The 21,473-nt window shown below is 43.0% G+C and overlaps 1 protein-coding gene across 5 annotated transcripts in view; it reads right to left on the bottom strand.

The window, feature by feature from the left end:
* The window catches only part of MSI1 (musashi RNA binding protein 1), a 59,752-nt gene that overhangs the window by 23,268 nt on the left and 15,011 nt on the right, over nucleotides 1-21,473 (bottom strand). For all 5 annotated transcript variants that reach the window (XM_068238705.1, XM_068238701.1, XM_068238702.1 and 2 more), the window contains 2 exons: nucleotides 13,961-14,043; nucleotides 4,738-4,855 (listed from right to left, as the gene is read on the bottom strand). In XM_068238705.1, the coding sequence (XP_068094806.1) occupies nucleotides 4,738-4,855; nucleotides 13,961-14,043 (201 nt within the window). The remainder of the gene's footprint in view (nucleotides 1-4,737; nucleotides 4,856-13,960; nucleotides 14,044-21,473) is intronic.

Here is a 21,473-nt window from a genome sequence, read left to right as displayed (position 1 = left end):
AGTTGAACATACCCGGGGCATCTAATGGTCCCCTGCAGACGTCCTGTGCCTGCGCAGCCACTAACCGATGCTCCGGTCCCCGCCTCCGGTTCACTTCTGGAATTTCCGACTTTAAAGTTGGAAAACCACAGCCGTGTCCCCGCTCCTGCTGACGACAACAACAGGAGTGTATTGCGCCTGCGCAGTACGCTCCTGGTGGCGTCAGCGGGAGCGGGGACACCGCCACACAGGCGCAGTGGTTTCATGATTTTAAAGTCGGAAATTCCAGAAGTGAACCGGAGGTGGGGACCGGAGCATTGGAGGCTGTGCGGGCCCAGGACGTCTGCGGGGGACCATTAGAAGCCCCGGGTATGTTCAACTCTTTTTCCCCTACCTACCCCCCCCTACAGTAGTCCTTTAAGGTTGATGCAGGTAAATCCTTTTTGTACAGCTATATACTGACTCCCATCTTATAGAAAGTGTATGCAAATCAGCATATTTAAATCTGATAATGTCCTGAGAGGAGAGTATTTGCCCCCTAAAGGTGCAGATGAATACAATGTTAGCTCAATCTTGTAGTGTTTCTATGGAGAGGGAAGAGGAACAGCATCTCAGCGAAACAGCTTCCTGCATACAGGGAAAGGAGGAAACAATGCATTCATTTGCTGGTATCACTTAGAGATCGATCTCGGACGTCTGTACACCCGCTAGATTCTCATTCGAGACTATATTCACTTGCTTCCAGTGACATGGCCAAGGTATTTAAAGCATATCTGTGGTATTAGGAGAGTAGTGCTTTCCATGTGGGCCACCTGAAATCTATTAGCATGCCACTATAAGTACTATAATAGTTTTTATTATATACTGAAAGAATAGAAAGAATAGTCAGTTGGGAGGATAAGAGAGGACAGAGAACACTACTACAAAACACTTGTGATTTAGAATATTTTTGGGATGCTAAAATAACATTTTGAATTTTTTTACATATATTTTCCTATGGGCAGGGAAAGTAAATGTAGAAAAATGTACTCATATATATTTTATTTTGAATAAAAACAAAACAACAACCACTTTTCCTTCCGACAATCCTTTCCACTTCATTCCAAAATTGTTTAAAAAAATGAATCCAAAGGTATTCTATCTAGCCTTTCACAATCTAGGACTCTTCCCCAAACAATGTTATTTAGTCTTCCCTTTCAGCCATACACCCCTAATTCTATGATCCACATTCCAGGATTTCCAACAAGTGGCTCATTAAGCTTCCCCATCTACTGTGGTAAGTTCTCACAATGCCTTTGAAAAACGATTTGTGAATACCTTTCAGATAGCTTGGAAAAAGCATTTTCATGATTGTTGCCTCTTACCTCCTGCAGTTATGTCCTCTGTGCTGGGGAAAAAGCACTGGGCCTAATAATACTAGGCTGAAGGAATACAAGCAGCAACTCTTTACGTTGCCCAGTGCCTGCTATTGTTAGGTGGTGGCATGCTACTGCCGCTTGTCTTGTGGGCACTGTGATGGTGGTGTGCACACCTGGAGCTGCAATCTTCTCTACTGAAATATTCAAGCGCTTTACCACCTCTGCCTTGGGCAACAGTGGACCTTTATGTAAGCTCTGCTACTGACACGCATTTATTAGATGCCAGATCCTGCTAATAGTCTGGAGCTGGATAAAATGCTTCTAAATGCTTCGGTGAAGTTCTGACAATTGGGTGCACATACTGTTAGGGTGTCCCTGAGTAGTGCTTGGTTTTGACCTGGAAATTGTGCTATGAGGTTGTCAGTACCGGGTAACTGCTTATCTTTACACACAGGCTTTATTATTCTCCTACAGATGAATTTTACCCCTCAGTGATCTGCGAATGAGCAACACATGCAAATTCATATTTCTCCTGTTTATTGTCAGCAATGTGTGTTTATACCTAGTATACTATATCTTATAGCAGAGGTGGGCAAACTTGTGCAGAACTCCCTCCAGAGTTTGCACCGGCAAAGATGTTTGGGTTCAACTCACCCAATCACTCTTTTCAGCGGCCATCTCTATGGCAACAGCGGTGCCATGTGACACGCTGGTACGTAATGACATGTCACATGACACCGCTGTTGCCATGGAAATCGCCACTGGAATGAGCAATTGGCTAAGTTCCTTTTGAAAAGACGGCGGGAAGGAGAGGATGGAAGGAGAGAATCCGGCAGAGGAATGGCTTTACAATGGCCAAGAGCTGTAGTTTACCCTGGCCTGTCCTATAGCCACTGAACCTGAATTAAATTTTATGTCTCAGACAGGAGGGAAAACCATACGTGCATGAATATGGTATTATTGCTGAAGTGCTCTAGATGACCGGATATATGTTTTTATTGAATTTTACACACTGAAAATTTTTACTTTAGAGATTCGATTGAGTTGCCTAAACATTTTTCCTAGTTTTTATGTTCAAAAAGAGACCCCCATTACCTACTTACCTGGGAGGAGATTGACATATGCAAGTACCTTTATTATTAAAGGGGACTTCCAGATTCCATCATAAGCCCCCAAGGTCCTGCCTTCATATGTGTTGGCTAGTTGCCACCACCTCTCTTAGCATCAAACTGGGGATGAGCCCTTGTCCTTGGTATGAACAGATGGCTTTGAAGTGGAGGGGAAGGATTTCTGCCCTCTTCCTGCAGAGTACCCTACTTCATTTCATGGACCATGCGGGTTGGTATTGTACAGGTGCTAGAGCACAATGCTGTTCAGCTCAGCCATTCTTGCAATACCAGCCTGCATGGAGAAGAAAAGGTTAAAGAGGCTTCGAAACTTTGGGGGAAGTCATGGTGGCGTGCTACATGTTTTTTTGTCATTTGTCATCCAAAAAAGCAATAGAAATCGCCTGGCATCCCACTTGAAAATCACTCAGCATCTCACTTAAATTTCCCTTAGATTGCTCAAGGCAATTAGTCAACATTCCATGCAAGGTTAAAATTGCACAGCCATCAGCAGCATTAATCTAACAATTGAATCAGCTGTTGACTTGTTTGTGATGCACGAAGATAGAAGGCATGCAAGTTTTTATGTCCTGGAATTGCATAAAATTCATAATGCAGTAGTAGAAGGCTTCGGTCTTAACAAGACATTGTTTATAAATTCTGTAATGACGTTTTTCAGCATAGAAGCGTAGCCCTGAGCATAGTAGCGTAGCCCTGATGTCCCACAATAACCCAAAGTTAAAGTGAGTGTTATATAGTACCATCTTTCGCCTTCTCCCTGCCATTTAAACTCTGTACACATGATAGACCAGCGACATATGAAAGGAAAAAAGGATGTCTTATTACCAAAGCTCTGTCGGAAAAAAGAGTCATATGGAAGTGAAAAAACACCAACAAACCACGATTATCATCTATGTAAACCAATTTATCCTGGTGGATCTATTCGGACAATAAGGCCTCTTTCACATTAGCGAGTGCAGGAGTCGTTTCCTGCATGTGTTGAATAGGCTGCGGCGTGTCGTCGGGAATCTGTGCTGCGATGCTGAATAGCGGCTGTAGTAATAAATTAACCCGCCGGGGAAACGTCGATTCCCGACGATAAAATGCTCCTGGGTGCGTCGTACCACAACGCATCGAAAAGCACGTCGAGTGTGAAAGGCAAAATGAAAGTCTATGGACTTCATTTTACGTTGGTCAACACAAAGTTTTGACTTTGCGTTGAAATGCTGAAAAAGGGCTGTAGTGTGAAAGAGCCCTAATTGTTGTTAGTCGGTAGAAAACACAGATATCAGTAGATGTTAGTCGGTAGAAAACACAGATATCAGTAGATGTTAGTCGGTAGAAAACACAGATATCAGTAGATGTTGGTTTGAAATATTGATGTGTGGCTACTTATTTAGTTTTGGGACCTTCATTTCAAGCTTCCGCTAAAGTCAAATGACCCATGTTGCCGCCAGAAGTGGTTCATTGTTGACGGTGATTGTTTTTCTGCTAACAACAGTGTCTTGGCATGTGTATGGCGCTTTAGTTCAAGTATGAAAAATTCAACATTCCATTCCAAGTCTGGCTGCTAAACTGCTACTGAATGATTCTCAGTAGAAAACCTCCATAAAAGCAGGCCTAATGAATTCTGGGGGATTCCCACAGTCTAATTCCCACACTCTGACTGGTTACTTTGTTCACTTGATATAGCCAAGGCTGTTACATTGTAACCACAATGATTACTACCAAATATTGAGGTGGATCACAAAAACAGAGTGAGAACTGTATATTTTGTAAATCTCCCAGAATCCTACAATACTGGAACCATGCTGGATCTTAATATTAAAAAGAATGATAATAGGGCCTGATATTTATTTTTTAATAGTCTTTGAGAAAGCAGTCACATTCATGTTCTATGTCGTGCTGCTTCACCCTGCAGACGGAGTAAACTGCACTGTGTTCATGAATGCAGAGCCTAAGCAGTATCTTTGGTGTGAACGGGTCTAAAGACTTCAAAGGCTATCAGAGTCAAATAAGCGCTTTCATAAAGGGACCACATTTTAGAGCTCTCATTTTTAAGAACCTGCTAAGTACTGAAGTACAGTCAACCTAAATGCCTATTGTGTTTTCTAGAAAAAAAAAGACCTACAATCTTTATTTTTCAGTAGATCACCTTTTTTTCTGAATGCAGTTTTGTTGCTTCATATACAGGCGAATCAATAACCAATGCGTTGTGTGAATTACTGGTGAACTGGAAGTTATATGACCTTCACAAATAGCCACCCACTACTCCAATCTACTGCCATAATTACCCAGCATCCCGATGCCGAGCATGAAAGCATCCATCCCATATGGCATCACTCTGGAGCGTCCTCGAACAGAACCTGTTGGAGACATCACCTCCTTGGGTTGTGCCTTCTTACATTCAACCTGAAGGGTAAAAATCATAACATATTATGTGCATAGGTACGCAAAGCACAAGCTTATTGCTTAAGCAAGGTGTTTGTAATGTGTATAGAATATGTCTCATTTGACTGGACAGTGGATATCTCATAGTGGCAGGATAGTGTAATGGTTAAAGGCTCTGCCTCTGACACAGGAGACCAGGGTTTGTAAATCAGCTCTTCCTGTTCAGTAAGCCAGCACCTATTCAGCAGGAGTCCATGGACAAGACTCCCTAACACTGCTACTGCCTACAGAGTGCGTTCAAGTGGCTGCAGCTCTGGCGCTTTGAGTCAGCCATGAGAAAAGCGTGATATAAATGTTCTGTGTCTTGTCTCATTTCTACCAATCAGGTAAGTGTGACAGTACTAGTTTGTATAGTTCTAGGATAAAGCATTGTTCAGTTTTGTATCAGTGATTCCTCTTACAGGGGTCCTGCACCTGACAACAGCCCATGAACTTGATCTGTATGATCAGTGACATGCGAGTCATATGTACACAATACTCTGCTTCTCTTCAGTCTACTTTCTAGATGCAATACAGTGAAAACATGTCCTTCACTCTACAACATCACTTAATAGTGAAGTCAGACATACAATATTAGCACTCTGAGATTCAACTGGAGAAATGCTAATGAAAAAAATATAAGAGTAAACATATACTGTGGTAATAAGCAGCAACTAAGGTGATTTCCGGAAGCAAAAAACAGCCTGCTTTCTGAAATGCATGGTGAGTATATACAGGATCTTCTAAAAAAATTAGCATATTGTGATAAAGTTCATTATTTTCTGTAATGTACTGATAAACATTAGACTTGCATATATTTTAGATTCATTACACACAACGGAAGTAGTTCCAAGCCTTTTATTGTTTTAATATTGATGATTTTGGCATACAGCTCATGAAAACCCAATATTCCTATCTCAAAAAAATAGCATATTTTATCCAACCAATAAAAGAAAAGTGTTTTTAAAACAAAAAAAGTAAACCTTCAAATAATTATGTTCAGTTATGCGCTCAATACTTGGTCGGGAATCCTTTTGCAGAAATGACTGCTTCAATGCGGCGTGGCATGGAGGCAATCAGCCTGTGGCACTGCTCAGGTATTATGGAGGCCCAGGATGCTTCGATAGTGGCCTTAAGCTCATCCAGAGTGTTGGGTCTTGCGTCTTTCAACTTTCTCTTCACAATATTCTCTATGGGGTTGAGGTCAGGAGAGTTGGCAGGCCACGCCGCATTGAAGCAGTCATTTCTGCAAAAGGATTCCCAACCAAGTATTGAGTGCATAACTGAACATAATTATTTGAAGGTTGACTTTTTTTTGTTTTAAAAAAAACTTTTCTTTTATTGGTCGGATGAAATATGCTAATTTTTGGAGATAGGAGTTTTGGGTTTTCATGAGCTGTATGCCAAAATCATCAATATTAAAACAATAAAAGGCTTGGAATTACTTCAGTTGTGTGTAATGAATCTAAAATATATGAAAGTCTAATGTTTATCCGTACATTACAGAAAATAATGAACTTTATCACAATATGCTAATTTTTTGAGAAGATCCTGTACATATGTTACAGTGGTGGTTTTAAACCAAAAACTTCATTAACTACTTTATTTAAGATTCTACTTAGATGCTTAATCAGAATCAGAATCAGAATCAGAATTTATTTTTTCGCCAAGCACGACTGGGTCGTGCCCGGAATTGGGCTTGGCACAAGCAGGGCATAGAAACAGTAAATGACACACACCAGAGATAGCAATACATCAAACAAGTACAATACGGTACGATACGGTAACGGTAATTACATAACAACCATTTTTAAAAGAAGAGTTCTTGAGTGCAGGCCTGGTTAGGACTTGTCCAGCTAGTAAAGCAAGCGGCCTAAGGAGGATCCGCTCTTCTTTTGGTGGTGGGGGGTGGGAATGGGTCCAGAGAGTTCAGTGATTTGACAGCTGAGGGGAAGAAGCTGTTCCTGTGTCTTGAGGTCCTGGTGTAGATGGCCCGATACCTCAGGCCTGAACGGAGACGACAGAAAAAGCGGGAGCCTGGGTGCGAAGGATCAATTGCGATCCGCAAGGCTCTGGAGCGCAGTCTAGTGTTGAAGAGTAGGTCCAGTGGGGGAAGTGGTTTTCCGATGATCCTTTCCGCTGATCTGATGACTCTCTGTAGTTTGTGTCTGTCGCTGGCAGAGGAGCCAGCATACCAGACAAGGATAGAAGAACAGATGACGGATTCGATGGTGGCTGAGTAGAAGTTCGTCAGAAGTTTCTGGTCCATGCCGAACTTCCTCAGTTGGCGGAGGAAGAATAGTCTCTGCTGGGCTTTCCTCTGGGTGCAGGTGGTGTTGGCCTTCCATCTCAGATCGTTGGAGATGGTTGTGCCCAGGAGACGAGCGCAGGGGACCCGTGCAACTTCTGCGTTGTCGATGTGGATTGGGGGTGGTGTGGGTGCACGCTTCCTAAAGTCGATGATCATCTCAACGGTCTTTGCGGTATTGAGGACCAGCCCATTCTCCTTGCACCAGTTGCAGATTCTCTCAACCTGATGACGGTATGCCTGCTCATTGTTATTGGTGATGAGGCCCACAATGGTGGTATCATCTGCAAATTTGATAACTTTGACAGAGTTTCAGTGGATCTGCAGTTGTTTGTGTACAGGGAGAACAGGACTGGTGACAGGACGCAGCCTTGTGGGGCCCCTGTGTTGGTGGTCCTTGGTTGGGATAGGATAGTACCCAGCTTGACGACCTGAGATCTATTTGTGAGGAAGTCAGTTATCCACAGGCGCAGGGTGGGGTGGACTTTGAGCTCAGCAAGGTTCTCCTGAAGTATTTGAGGGCTGATAGTGTTAAACGCTGAGCTAAAGTCAAGGAGGAGGATCCTGGCAAAAGAGTTTGGTCTATCCAGGTGCTCATTGACTGTCTCCAGGCAGATGTTAATGGCATCCTCAGTGGACCTATTTGCTCTGTACGCAAACTGGTGTGGGTCCAGCAGGGGCTCTGTGAAGACTTTCAGAAGAGGCATGACCATGCTTTCAAAAGCTTTCATAATGACGGATGTGAGAGCCACAGGTCTGTAGTTGTTGAGGTCGGTGATTCCCTGTTTTTTGGGAACGGGGATGATGGTCGACCTCTTAAAGCATGCTGGGACTTTGCCTTCCTGGAGGGATCTTGTAAAGATGGAGGAGAGAATAGGAGCTAGCTGTTGAGCACAGGTTTTTAGGCATGCTGGTGACACTCCGTCTGGGCCTGAGGCTTTCCTTGCATTTAGCCTTGACAGGTGGCGCAAGACGTCGTCCTTGTTCACAGCCAAAGAGGGTGAGATTGGACATGGAGCAGATATGGTGGAGGAGGGAGCAGGTGGCTTTGGGAGACCTGCAGATGCTGCTTGGTTCTCAAATCTGCAGTAGAAGTCACTGAGGTTCTCTGCAAGCTCAGTGCTAGGAGTTGCATGTTGAGGGGGGGGCTTATAGTTGGTGACGGCCTTAAGCCCTTTCCAGACAGCTCGTGAGTCATTTGAGGAGAGGTTCTGTTCCAGCTTTTCTGCGTAGCTCCTTTTGGCAACTCTCAGTTCCCTGTTTAGGTTGTTTTTTGCCCTTCTATAGTCCTCTTGGTTACCAGCCCTATGCGCAGCTTCCTTGTGACTCCGCAGGTGTCGTAGTTTTTTGGAGAACCATGGTTTGTCGTTTGGATAAAGTTTAAAGGATTTCGTTGGTATACACTGGTCCTCGCAGAAGCTAATGTAAGATGATACGTTGTCTGCCCACTCATCCAGGTTTGGTGCCTTCAGGGCCTCCCAGTCTGTACAGTCGAAGCAGGCTTGAAGTTGTAGCTTAGCCTCACTTGACCATACTTTGGTGGACTTAAGGACTGGTTTCGCTGTTTCCAGGCGCCTCTTGTAGGTCGGAATCAGATGGATGAGGCAGTGATCAGATGAGCCTAGTGCTGCCCACGGGACGGCCTTGTATGCATCTTTCAGGACCGTGTAGCAATGATCGAGGGTGTTGGCGTTCCTAGTGGGGCAGGTAATATGTTGATGGAAGCGTGGTAGCTCTTGGCGGAGGTTGGCCCTGTTGAAGTCCCCCATTATAATGAACAGTGAGTCTGGAAGGGACGTCTCCCACTGCGAGACTGTGTCGCTGAGAACGCGCAGGGCAGTTTTGACCTCGGCATCTGGGGGAATATACACGCCAGCAAGGACATAGGAAGAGAACTCCCTGGGTGAGTATTGTGGCCTGCAGTTTACAAGAAGAAGCTCGAGCTCCGGGGAGCATATTTTGGCAAGTATTGAGGTATTTGAGCACCAGGTGGAGCTGATGTAAAAACAGATTCCGCCACCTTTCTTTTTTCCAGAGAGGGAGCTGTCGCGGTCTGCTCGGATAAGGCCGAAACCTGGCAGATGGAGGGCGCTATCAGGAATGTCCTCATGGAGCCACGTTTCTGTAAAGCAAAAGACTGGAGTGTTGTTACCAAGTTCTCTCTTATTGCTTAGGAGCTGTAGTTCGTCCAGCTTGTTGGGGAGGGAGCGGACGTTTGCTAGGAGGACTGCGGGGATGGCTGACCGCAGGCCTTTCCTCCTTAGCCTCATCCTGGCACCAGCCCGACATCCTCTCCTCCGCTGGCCGCTGCTGGGCCCCCGCGCGGGGGCAGTGATTTCCTGGGCGTGGCTCCAGACAGAGTCATACAGGAGCCTGCTCTCTGGGAGCAGGTCTGCGGTTTGTTCCCATTTGAGGAGTTGCGACCTGGTGAAGGAGGTATGAGAGGGGAGGGGTGGTGTTGGAGGCATGGACATAAGTGTCGGCTCACCGTCTCCGAGGGCATAAAGCTGAGGCGTCGCTGCAGGTAGCGTGAAAAACAAAACAGGAAGCAAACTGTCACCTGACTTTGCCCCCAGTAACAGTGCAATGTGAACCTGTGCCAAGACAGTTCATTCACATGCGCAGTGCTGAACAGTCCATCACATGCGCAGTACAGAGTAGTCCATTTCCATGAGTAGAGTAGAGTTCATATACATGAGCAGTGCAAAAACAGTCCATTTCCATGAGCTGTGCAAATGGCAGTGCAAAACAGTCTATCACATGAGCAATGCAAGAACGGTCCATCGTATTTATGAGCAGTGAAAAGCCGTCCATCACATGAGCAAAAACAGTCCATCACATGAGCAGAGCAAAGACAGTCCATCACATGAGCAGTGAAAAGCAGTCCATCACATGAGCAATGAGAACAGTCCGTCACATGAGCAGTGTGAAACAGTCCTTCACATGAGCAGTGTGAAGCAGTCCATCACATGAGCAATGCAGACACCTGAACAGTCCGATACCATACCTCGCATGGGCAGTGCAATAGCAACCAACTCATTGGCAGTTCAATACAGTGCAATACAGGCCAGCATACAGCAATGCAGTGCGGTACAGTTCAGCACAGTAGGGCATAAGGGCTACAGAGGCATAAACATAAACATCCGTACTTTACCTATGGCCAGGGCCCAGAAGCAGAAAGCAGCCCCTCCAGGTATGGTGCAGGCAGGAGCAGGTTAACAGGCAGGCAGATGTTAAAGGCGAGGAGTAGTGGTGTAAGGTGCCTTGGTAGGAAGCATAGGTGATCAATGGGTTGCACAAGGGGCCCAGCAGTAGGACTCTCACCTGATGGAGCGGTGGCTGCTGTGGTGGAGTGGCTTGAGCAGTACTAGCTGCCTTCCTCTGTGGTGTTCGTAGCTGGGAGGCTGACGGCTGCTGGATGGACGCCGAGGGCCGTCCGCTATGGAGGAGGCAGCAGCGTGGGTGGCCTCACCGGGCAGGCAGAGATCCCGAGGGCACCCAGACTGCGGTGGCGCCCATGCCAAAGATTTCCGTGGTGGGCTCAGCGGTGGTGGAGGGAGCACGTGGAGAGCACGTGGGCCGCAGCCATTACTGGTCGGGGCAGTGCAGCAGCTGGAGAAACGGACCAGCATACATTTGCTCCTACTGCGATCCTCTGTGCCCGCTCTTGGACAGATGCTGCGGAAGATCCTCGGGCTGCCGGGCCAGTGGAGAAAGGAGGTGGATTCAGCCGGCGAGCTATCCAAAAAGATCCGGTACCGGAGTAGAGCAGAACGTGGTCTATGGTAGGGACGGGTGCCCGCCGCCTGGAGCAGAGCCTTCGCCGTGAGACCAGGCTGGAGAAGAGGCTGTGCTCAGCTGGGGACCGCATGCAATCCTCCCCGTGGGAGTCCGCGGGATCCGTGCAGCTCCCGGAGGTACGCTTGTGGTGCTGCTGGCTGCTACTAAAACTCTGAACTGTAACCTGTTAGCTAGGCTAGCTCTAAACTAAGCTAACTGAAAAGAAAAAAGACTATGTAAAAAACTATGTAGTACAAATATAACAAATATAACAATTAAAAGAAAAGTTGTGGGAGCCCTGCATGCCGTGGCAGCTAGTGCAGCGCCATCTTGACTACATATAAATCAAAGCATTATAAGCATAATATCTACATAAAAAGAAGGAAAAAAGCTATCAAAGGAAACCTCATAGCATGGCAAACCTTCAGAGCAGCCAAACGAGGGTGATGACACTTTTGCATCAATGCTTTCATCTTCTCCATAATACATTATCTAATTTTCCCACTAGAGACAATTGCATTATAGCTTAACGCTAGGCAAGCTCCAAATTCACAGTGGAAATACATACTGTATTAGGTGTATTAGGGCTAAAATGAGAAATGATATGTTAATTCATAAAATACTGTATTAGTTTTCCTATTAAAGAGAGTCTGAAGGGAATATAAATCCTGCTTTTTACCTGCTATTTAGCTTAAGCAGTATGAGGAGAGGTGAATCGCCACTTTTCCGCAGCAAAATGAGGGCTTTATACCCCCCAAATCCTGGGGCAAAATTCCATGACTCTCCAGGTCGTGCATTTTGCTGCCCGGGAAGGAAGAGCTTTGCGCTGCAGCTCTGCCTCTACTAGAGTCAATCTCTGCAGATCTCAACCTCTCCCAACCCCTCTCTGTGAAAGAAGATTGAGAGGGGCGGGGAGAGGTGGCGATCAGAGGAGATTGACTCCAGTAGAGGCAGAGCTACAGTGCAAAGCTCTGCCTCTTACAGGAAGTGCTCCCCGCATTTTGCCCCGGGGATTTGGGGGTATAAAGCCCTTGTTTTGTTGCGCGAATGCGGCGTTTCATCTCTCCTCATACTGCTTAAAGTGAACCTCCGGACTAAAAATCTACTCAGCAGAACTGAAAAGGCTTGGTGTTTCTTTAACAGTTTCACAGCACCAGAACTTTGTTTTTCTTACCAAAGCATAATTTTTATCTGCATTTCTAGCTAAGCTCCACCCATCAAAGAAAAAAAGCCCGGGCTTTTTTTCCCTGATGCTGTGCAGAGCATGATTGGATTCCCTATGTTGTTATTCACGTTGCCTAGCAACTGGGAGAGGTGCTCAGGACATAGGACAGATGGAACTGTGTCTCATGCTCCCTGTCACCTCCTTTCAACCAAAAAGATGGCTGCCATCATGAAATCAAACATTTGCCTGTTCTTTTAAAACAGTGTGGGTAAGAGATTATATTACCTATCTATTTTAATTAACATAACTAATGTAATTTAATGACAGTATGTTTGTTTAGGCTGGAGTTCCTCTTTAAGCTAAATAGCAGGTAAAAAGCAGGATTTATTTCCGCCTCAGACTCTATTTAAGTAAAGTCATCCCTAAGCAAAACATAATTGTTTGGTTGACATAAATTCCCGAAACGTTGCATTGGGTAGCATGCTTGCTTATTTATGTTATTTGGAGGACATGCCTAAATCGGTATGATGTAAGATTCCTACAAATGGTTGTTTATACATTTATTTAATTAGGTCCTTATTTTTCCTTTATGAAAAGTTTTGCTGGGTACTGACTTAAAGAGAATCTGTATTGTTAAAATCGCACAAAAGTAAACATACCAGTGCGTTAGGGGACATCTCCTATTACCCTCTGTCACAATTTCGCCGCTCCCCGCCGCATTAAAAGTGGTTAAAAACAGTTTTAAAAAGTTTGTTTATAAACAAACAAAATGGCCACCAAAACAGGAAGTAGGTTGATGTACAGTATGTCCACACATAGAAAATACATCCATACACAAGCAGGCTGTATACACCCTTCCTTTTGAATCTCAAGAGATCATTTGTGTGTTTCTTTCCCCCTGCATCTCTCATGCACTGAAGTTTCAGGCTGCTCTTTTCTTCCTGCAAACAGCTTTGCCCTTGTCTGAATTTCCTCAGTATGTGAAAGCCCAGCCAGCTCAGAGGAAGATTTATCCAGCTTGTAAAAGATAAGAGAGAAGAGAGAAGCTGCACTAATCTAAATAATACACAGGCAGTGTGCATAGAGGGGCCTGGAAGGGGGAGTTCATAGAAGAACCACAACACTGAAGAACTTGGCAGCCTTCCAGGCACAGGCCGACAAGTCTGACAGGGGAAAGATACATTGATTTATTACAGAGACTGTGATAGCAGAAAGTGCTGCAGTAAGGCAGAGCACATTAGAATAGCTTTTGGAACTTGTAGGATGATAAAAAACAGGATGCAATTTTTGTTACGGAGTCTCTTTAAAGTTACACCGCTAAGTCTACCTGTATATACATTATTTGGTTTTGTCAGCAGTCTGTCATGACTACGCCTACAATGCATAATCCCACCTTCACTGGTGCCCAGAGATGCCACAGATGTTCTGGAAACCTACAAACACCTCTGTATGGGCCTCTGTAAAGAGATCTAGAAAATGTAGACTGGATTTAAGTTTGCAGCCCTTACCTGAGTCATTTCATACAGCAAGGATTGCTACAATGTTGTACAATTACCAGTTGTATTGCATCTGCAGTAAGAACTTGTTTGGTTTTTTTTTTAAATCCATACTAACCTGGGTTTATTTAAAGGTCTAACTGTAATATTTGGCATAGGTGAGGTTTAAAGAGGGTGTTGAGGGGAGGCAGAAGACCTGCTTTAATTATTTTGGCAATGATCTGCAAATGTATGCAACTTTTCTCCAGAGCACCCTAAGCTGTGTGGGGAATTCCAGTAAACAGATTCCACTTTTTATACTGGCATAGACGTTGTTCACATTTGTGGATATTACTTACCATCTTATTGTTAATCTCATGGAAGTGGATCTCACAGACTTTTTCCACAATGTCTTCACCTTCAAAAGTTACAAACCCAAACCCTGCAAATATAAACATGAAAAATGGAACTCAGACATCCAAATTCGACTTAAGGACTAGAAATAACCCCCATAGTAAATACATAGTGGCAGACAAAGCATCATACAAATATAGTTGTCATTGATCAAGTATGTTAAAATAATGCACAATTAATGACATTTAAAAAAATACAGACATTGTATGGGCCAGACTCTCATAATGATTAATTATTATATGCTAATGTAATTATAAATAACATAATCACATTTATCGCCTTACAGACATCAAACTTCGCACATCTTATACAATACACTGGTATCAGCTATCTAGACTCAAACAGTGTTAGGGCTCAAACCCACTAGCAGCCTTTTCTAAGGCGCTAGTGATTTGAAAAAGCTCTTCCTAATGCAATGCTTTGGGGGATTTTTTATAAAATCACATCCCTCCATAGCATTACATTAGCAAGAGATTTTCAAATCACAAAGCGCTCAGAAAATCGCTCCTAGTGGGTTCCAGGCCTAAGTCACAGTCACCTAAGCCAGTTAATTGCTCTACCTCTCCGCTACATGTATAAACTTAAAAGGAACCTAAACTGAGAAGGATATGGATTTTTCTTTTTTTTTTAAATACTGATTGCCTGACTCTCCTGCTGATCCTGTGTCTCTAATACTTTCAGTCACAGCCCCTCAACAAGCATGCTGATCAGGTACTCTGACTGAAGTAGCTGCATGCTTGTTTCAGGTGTGTGATTCAGCCACTACTGCAGCTAAAGAGATCAGCAGGACTTCCAGGCAACCGGTATTGTTTAAAAGGAAACATCCATATCCCTCTCAGTTTAGGTTCCCTTTAAGTATTTACTTAAAGTGAACTTAAGCCAAAACTTGTACCTAAGATCTAAAGAAAAACTTATTTTAGATAGGGCAGGACACAAAGTGAGGGAAATTCTTTCAGATGGGGGCTCAGGAAGCAATAAGAACTACCAGATGTGGTTCTATCCTATAGCACACTATCAACATTAAATTTATTTTCTAGAATTGGACTTTAACCCCAAAGTCAAACTTTGATATACAATTAACAGTTTTCTGGATTCATTTTTTTTATACTTAAAAAATTAGAATATGGTGCAAAAGTTCATTTATTTCAGTAATTCAACTTAAAAAGTTGAAACTAATATATGAAATAGACTCAGTGCATGCAGAGAGATATTTCAAGCCTTGTTATAATTTCGATGATTATGGCTTACAGTTTATGAGGACCCTAAAATCAAAATCTCAGACCATGAGAATATTGTGAAAATGTTCAATATTCTAGACTCAGTCTCTAATCAGATAATTAATCCAAAAAGCCTGCAATGGGTTCCTATTTCACGTATTAGTTTCACCTTTTAAGTTGAATTACTGAAATAAATGGGACTTTTGCACGATATTCTAATTTTTCGAGTTTCACCTGTATTATATGACTCATGCACATATGCCTAAAGCATCTTGGCATGATGTCATATAAATACAAAACTTTGGTAAAATGCTGCACCTCCCTTTAATAAAGTGACCCCCCCCCCTTCCCCCCAGTTCTTGGATTAATGAACCAGGTAAATATTTACTTTGAACTCTCCACCAACAAACTAAGGGCTTGTTCACACTACAAGAGCTTTTCTAAGCGCCTTGTGATTTGAAAAGCTCTTGCTTATGTTATCCTATGAGTGTTCTCACTGGAGTGATGTGATTTTGTAAAAATCCCCCATAGCATTGCATTAGCAAGAGCTTTTCAAAATCAATAGCTTGAAACAGCTTAAAAAGCTCTTGTAGGGTGAACAAGCACTTAAAGTGTACCAGAGACCATTTCAAATAAAAGTTTTATACATATCTGGGACTTCCTCCACCCCATGCGCATGGATTGCTCTCACGCCGTCATCCTCAGCCTTCTGTATCGCTGGTACCGGGTCCCGTAACTTCGGCCAGTCTGCACAAGAGAAGTGCGCTCTGTACGTATCTCTATGCACTTATCTTGCGCAGACTGTCCGAAGCGACAGGACCCGCTACCGGTGATACAGAAGTCTGAGGATGGCGGCGTGGGAGCGAACCGTGCGCATGGGCCTGGAGGAAGCCCCAGGTATGCATTAAACTTTTATTCTAAATTGTCTCTGGTTTCCTTTAAGGTGGTAGCCCTACACTGGTTGAGAGCCACCAGATCGACCAACAGATAGATCCCACTCTTCTCATTAGTCTCTGACTAATTTTATTGGTCTAGGGAAGTATTTAAGTGCCCATACATCTAGCAATGTTTGTGCAGATTGACTAACAAACAGATCTCTCTCTGATCAAAGAGAGATCTGTTGGATGCCCATACACCACAGGCCGATTCCCAATCATTTTCAGCATGGATTGGCCTTGTGACGCTGCAGCCACCGCCTAGTCGCCTCCGCCACTGTCCTCAAATGTTAAATTTCCAGCTTGCATGATCAATACATTCGACCAATTTCCATCAGAAATCGGTTGATTTATCGATCCACCATGCTTGTTGCGGCACTGATTTTCATCTCAATTGATAATATGATCGAATTGGATGGTCGATCGGGCCGCAATATCACTAGATGTATGGCCAGCTTTTGGTGAGGATAGGGCAGCAGAGATATAAGTAAATACCTTAGAGCTATGCACACAGGACAAGTCCCAGTTAACATTGACACCAGGCAGGAAAAGGTTAAGATTAGCGCTATTGAGGGAATGGGTGGAGTGTACTAGCGAGAAAGATGTTCTGTTTTAAGTTGGGCACTGTAAAGTGAAGAGGTTAGGGCTAGGCATGCATGAGGTGTTAAGTTAAATGATAAGCTAGGCAACTGAGGTGGGGAATGGTTGGAGGTTCCAGAAAATATCTAAAACCAAGTAATAGCACAACTGACATCACCCTGTATCCAAAAAAACTAGGCAAACAGTCATTAGGCATCAAACGCAAGTGTTTACATATAGGGTCAGTAGCAGGCAATATGAAAACTTCAAGATAAGGCAGTGTTTCCCATACAATGCATCTAGTCCTACATTAGAGCCATTTTGTTATAATACAGAGCAATCACTGGACCTGATGGTTCACATGAGATAGAAGTCCATACTTTGCCCACCCCAACTAACAGTTTAAAATGGACACTGTAAATTGAATATCAATTCACTTGAATGTAACAATTAGAATGAAAGATCTATTCTTCTTTTCTTGCGGTCTTCTTTTGTTTTAATGAAATCGCTGGCTGCTGTCCATCCCTGCTGCAATACTAATCAGGGTCCCGTCAGTGCTTCACTTGAATTTCCCACCTGGGCCTCCTACTGGTCCATCATGGGTCAACCAATAAGGATAATGGACCAACTGGAAGCCCTAGCAGAAAATTCAAAGGAGCACCCCTTGGGGGGTTTTACCGACAGCAGCCAGCAATCTCATAGAAGGAATAAAGGAAGACAGAACACAAGAAAAGAGCATTAGAAGTACAGAAGGATGTAGAAGAAGGACGTATACAGATGAAAATGCTACAGGAAAAAAAAGAGGTAGCATGGAACCTTGGTTTGCGAGCATACCGTAATTCTCTGAAAACACACCAGTTCAGACAAGCCTATAATTCGCTATAGGCAGCACTGAAGGCACACTGGCTCACTCACTAACCCCTGTGTTTCCTTCCCTGTTGTATTCTCCCCACTACCCTCTAGATTGTAAGCTCCCAAGGGCAGGGACCTCCTCCTAGTGTTTCTCATACTGCTGTAATTTTAAAATATGCACACGTACCAACTACACATCAACTATGTATGTATTTGTATTTATTCTATTCAATGTCATGACTGTACAGTGTCTTGTATTTCTTATGTATATTTTTGGTCCCCTTTATTTGTTTGTACAATGTACAGTGCTACGGAAGATGTTGGTGCTATATAAATAAAAAAATAATAATAATAATTCATTCTGGAAACATGCTTGGAATCCAAAGCACTCTTATATCAAAGCGGATTTCCCGATAAGGATTAATTGAAATTCAAGTAATTTGTTCCACAATCCAAAAACAGTTAAACAAAAAAAAAATTAATACAAAGGACTGTACTGTACAAAATAAAAATGTAAACAAAACGTTCTCTGTAACTAACAGAGTAATTGCTATATGCTGGTTCCTTGCTACTGTGTGTTTGAAATGATCTTGAACTATCAACCAAGGGAAAGAAGTCCTGTGTCAATACATAGCTCAAGATTGATACTTACATAGGAAAATAACTTACATAGGAAAATATTTGGCAATAACTTAAGTAATTCTATCCACTTCCATGATGGAAGAAAGCAGAAATACTCTGGAATATTTGGTAGGCAGTTGTAAAATTCTATAATGAGATTTATTGATTATTGCCTGATCAGTAGAGTAACAATCTACATCTGTACAGCGTCCCTTTAGCTGTCCCTACTTAGGGCAATAGCAAAAAGCTGTGTTGTTTCTCTTTGGCTGATCACAGAAGTATGCTGTGTAGTAGTTGGGGGCCTCTTGCTCCCCTCTATAATAAATTATATGTATGCTGGTTTAAAGGACCACTATTGTGAAAAAAGTAGGTAGTTAAAATCTAACAGAACTCACAGGTTTTGGGCCAGTCCATTTCCTCATGGGGGATTCTCAGGGTTTTCTCTGTTTTCAACAGCATTTCATGAACAGCTGTTTAACTGCCAAAATAGTAAGATACCAGCCGGCCTCCCTACTCACTTGCACACTAGTTTGTCAGTTAGACTTTGCAACTGCTGTTCAGGAAATGCAGTTGAAAACAAAGAAAACCCTTAGAATCCGCCATGAGGAAATGGACTGGCCCAAAACCTGTCGGTTCTGTCAGATTTTAACTACCTACTTTTTTTGCAATAGTGGTCCTTTAAGCCAAATGTGCATGATGCATGTAAAGGAATTGATGTTCACATTGCAAGGCACTAGTCAGATGAAGCTTTCTACACCCGACTAATATCTTTCTCTTCCAGTTTTAAAATAGCAACATACAAAAAATGTGTTCATTTATAGTCCAGTATGTTTGAAGGTACCCATAGATATGAAACTTTGATCAAGTGATGAATGAAAGTTTTTCTTAACAGCCTTTCTCTGCTCAAAATCTGATTTTCTGGGATATAATCCTCCTGCCAAGTATCAGACTAGTGTCACGCAACTACAGCAATGTTTTACGGCAGGGACGCCACTGCTTCAACATACCTTAGTGACAGTTTGTGAGCCTAGCCCAGTTTCTGCACACATTGCATTGAATCTGCACACAGAGCCCTGCAATGTCCATGGACAATTCTGCAGATGGTAGGCTGAAGGTGCTTGTCTGCCTACCATCTGCAGACCAAAGTATCATGTGAAAAAGCTAGAGAAAAGCTGGGTTGGCTCTGCTCTTTGACAGGCAGACTACCAAGAAGTGGGCTTTTGTATTTAGCTGTGGAGAGCTGGGGAGCTAATAAAAGGTACTGTGAACACAAGGACAGTATATTATGCATGACGTTTGTCCGAAGGGAAAGGCAGCGGAGTGTTGCACTGCCCTGAAGATAAAAAAGAATTTAGGAAAGCGCACCATGGGAGTGGTAGGAAAATGCTGGCATGGCATTGGCCTTTACATAAAGAGTTCTGAAGTCCACTGGGAACTAGAATGGTGATACTGAGAAGATGCGATGCTAGGAATCAAGTGTTCAGCTGTTGTTGCTATGCGGGACACTGGAGTTCTATTAACTCTGTGACTGTCATGAAAAATGTCACAGAAGCCTCACTCCAAACAGTTTAAACAAGTACTTTTCTTAAAAAAACAGCATAAGAATTGTCTTGTTTGATCAATACTGGAAGTGTCCATCTGCTTAAAGTGGACCTGAACTCAGAACGTGTTCTCTGCTCTAAAAGATATGCAACAGCAAAATAACCTTTAAACAAAAACATTCCTTTGTTACAGCTGATACAAATCCTGCATTAAATCTGCACTGTTTCTACTTCCTGATTCATGGAAGCAGACATATTGTTAACATCCTGTGCTTTCAAATGAGCTTGGCTGCCATCTCTGCCCTGGCAGTCATGTGACACAGGGGGAGATCAAATTACAACTTGTGATTAGTCATACATGAGGGGGAATTAAACAGGCTAAATTCTCTAAATGTACACAGGGTGCATTTCTCAATGATTTTTTCCTGTCCTGTGCAAGAGTTCAGTTCCACTTTAATCCTGCATGCAAAAAATCCCTTTAGGGCCTGTTTCCACTACACGCAGATTCTGCATGCAGAAAACTGACTCCAAATGAATGTCTATGGGCCTGTTTCCACTGAACGCGATTTTTCTGATGCAGATTTCCCATAGGCATTCATTGGAGTCAGTTTTCTGCATGCAGAATCTGCGTGTAGTGGAAACAGGCCCTCAGTGATACAGAGCTAACCCTTACATCACAGTTATGTCGTCACAAAACTCTCTGGTAACTCTGCAGCTTTCTCTTCTGCTATAACAATGGCAACAATGAGTCAGGGTGCAAATACAATCCTGTAAGTTAAGATGTATGTGCAGGAGGGTTCAAACGCTGGTGCGGAGACATTGAGCCATACAGGCTTCATTGTGCTGAAAGGATTTCCTTAACAACTAAATATATAGAGAAAACATAGTCTCATTATTAACTGAAACTGAATTCTAGAAGTAACCTGTATTTCACTGTCACACCATATTCTTAATTTTCCTCAAAGTGCTAATTTATTCTTGTGTTCAATACCTGGGAAATAAATGCTAGCAGCAGTTCAATGTTACAACAACATTATGCTATCAGCAGAATTTATGTGACACCTGTTTCCTACATACATGCTGAGTTTTTTGTGACTTTAGGATCTGCCCATAGTCGTCACTACTGTGATATTCCATCTCTGTTATAATACACCATGTCGCACTAGGCAACACCCCCATATTACTGTACTTTGAGAGGATTAATGCACACAAAAACTGACAAGAGGGCTATGACAGGAAATAAGGGGATTATGAAGCAGAGAAAAATGAATGGCAGTATGCTGAAAGGCAAGCTGTGCAAGCTCACAAGGAAACATTTTAATAGAAGATACATCAAGCCAGATAATGGATTGTCTGATGAATACATCTGTGACAATATCATTTAGAGTTAGAAAGTCTTTAATATTATTCCTGCAGAGTTTTCTTATCCTTAGTTGGGATACAATTCTTTTCTGTTTCCTTCCATTACCCATCGGAGCACTTCTGCTCTGTGTGCAACTCAACCAAACAATTGTACCATAATGATATATTATTACAGAACCTAAAAAAACAAGTCTTCTACAGTTTAAAGGGGAACTATAACCAAGGATTGAATTTAACTTCATCCCAATTAGTAGCTGATACCCCCTTTCCCATGAGAAATCTTTACCTGTTCTCGAATAAATCATCAGGGAGACGGTATGGCTGATATTGTGGTGAAACCCCTCCCAGTGT

Source organism: Hyperolius riggenbachi, chromosome 1 (assembly GCF_040937935.1).
Source record: "Hyperolius riggenbachi isolate aHypRig1 chromosome 1, aHypRig1.pri, whole genome shotgun sequence".
Classification (NCBI taxonomy): Eukaryota; Metazoa; Chordata; class Amphibia; order Anura; family Hyperoliidae; genus Hyperolius; species Hyperolius riggenbachi.
The sequence above is the reverse complement of the archived record's forward strand: the minus strand, read 5'-3'. Positions and strand labels throughout refer to the sequence as shown.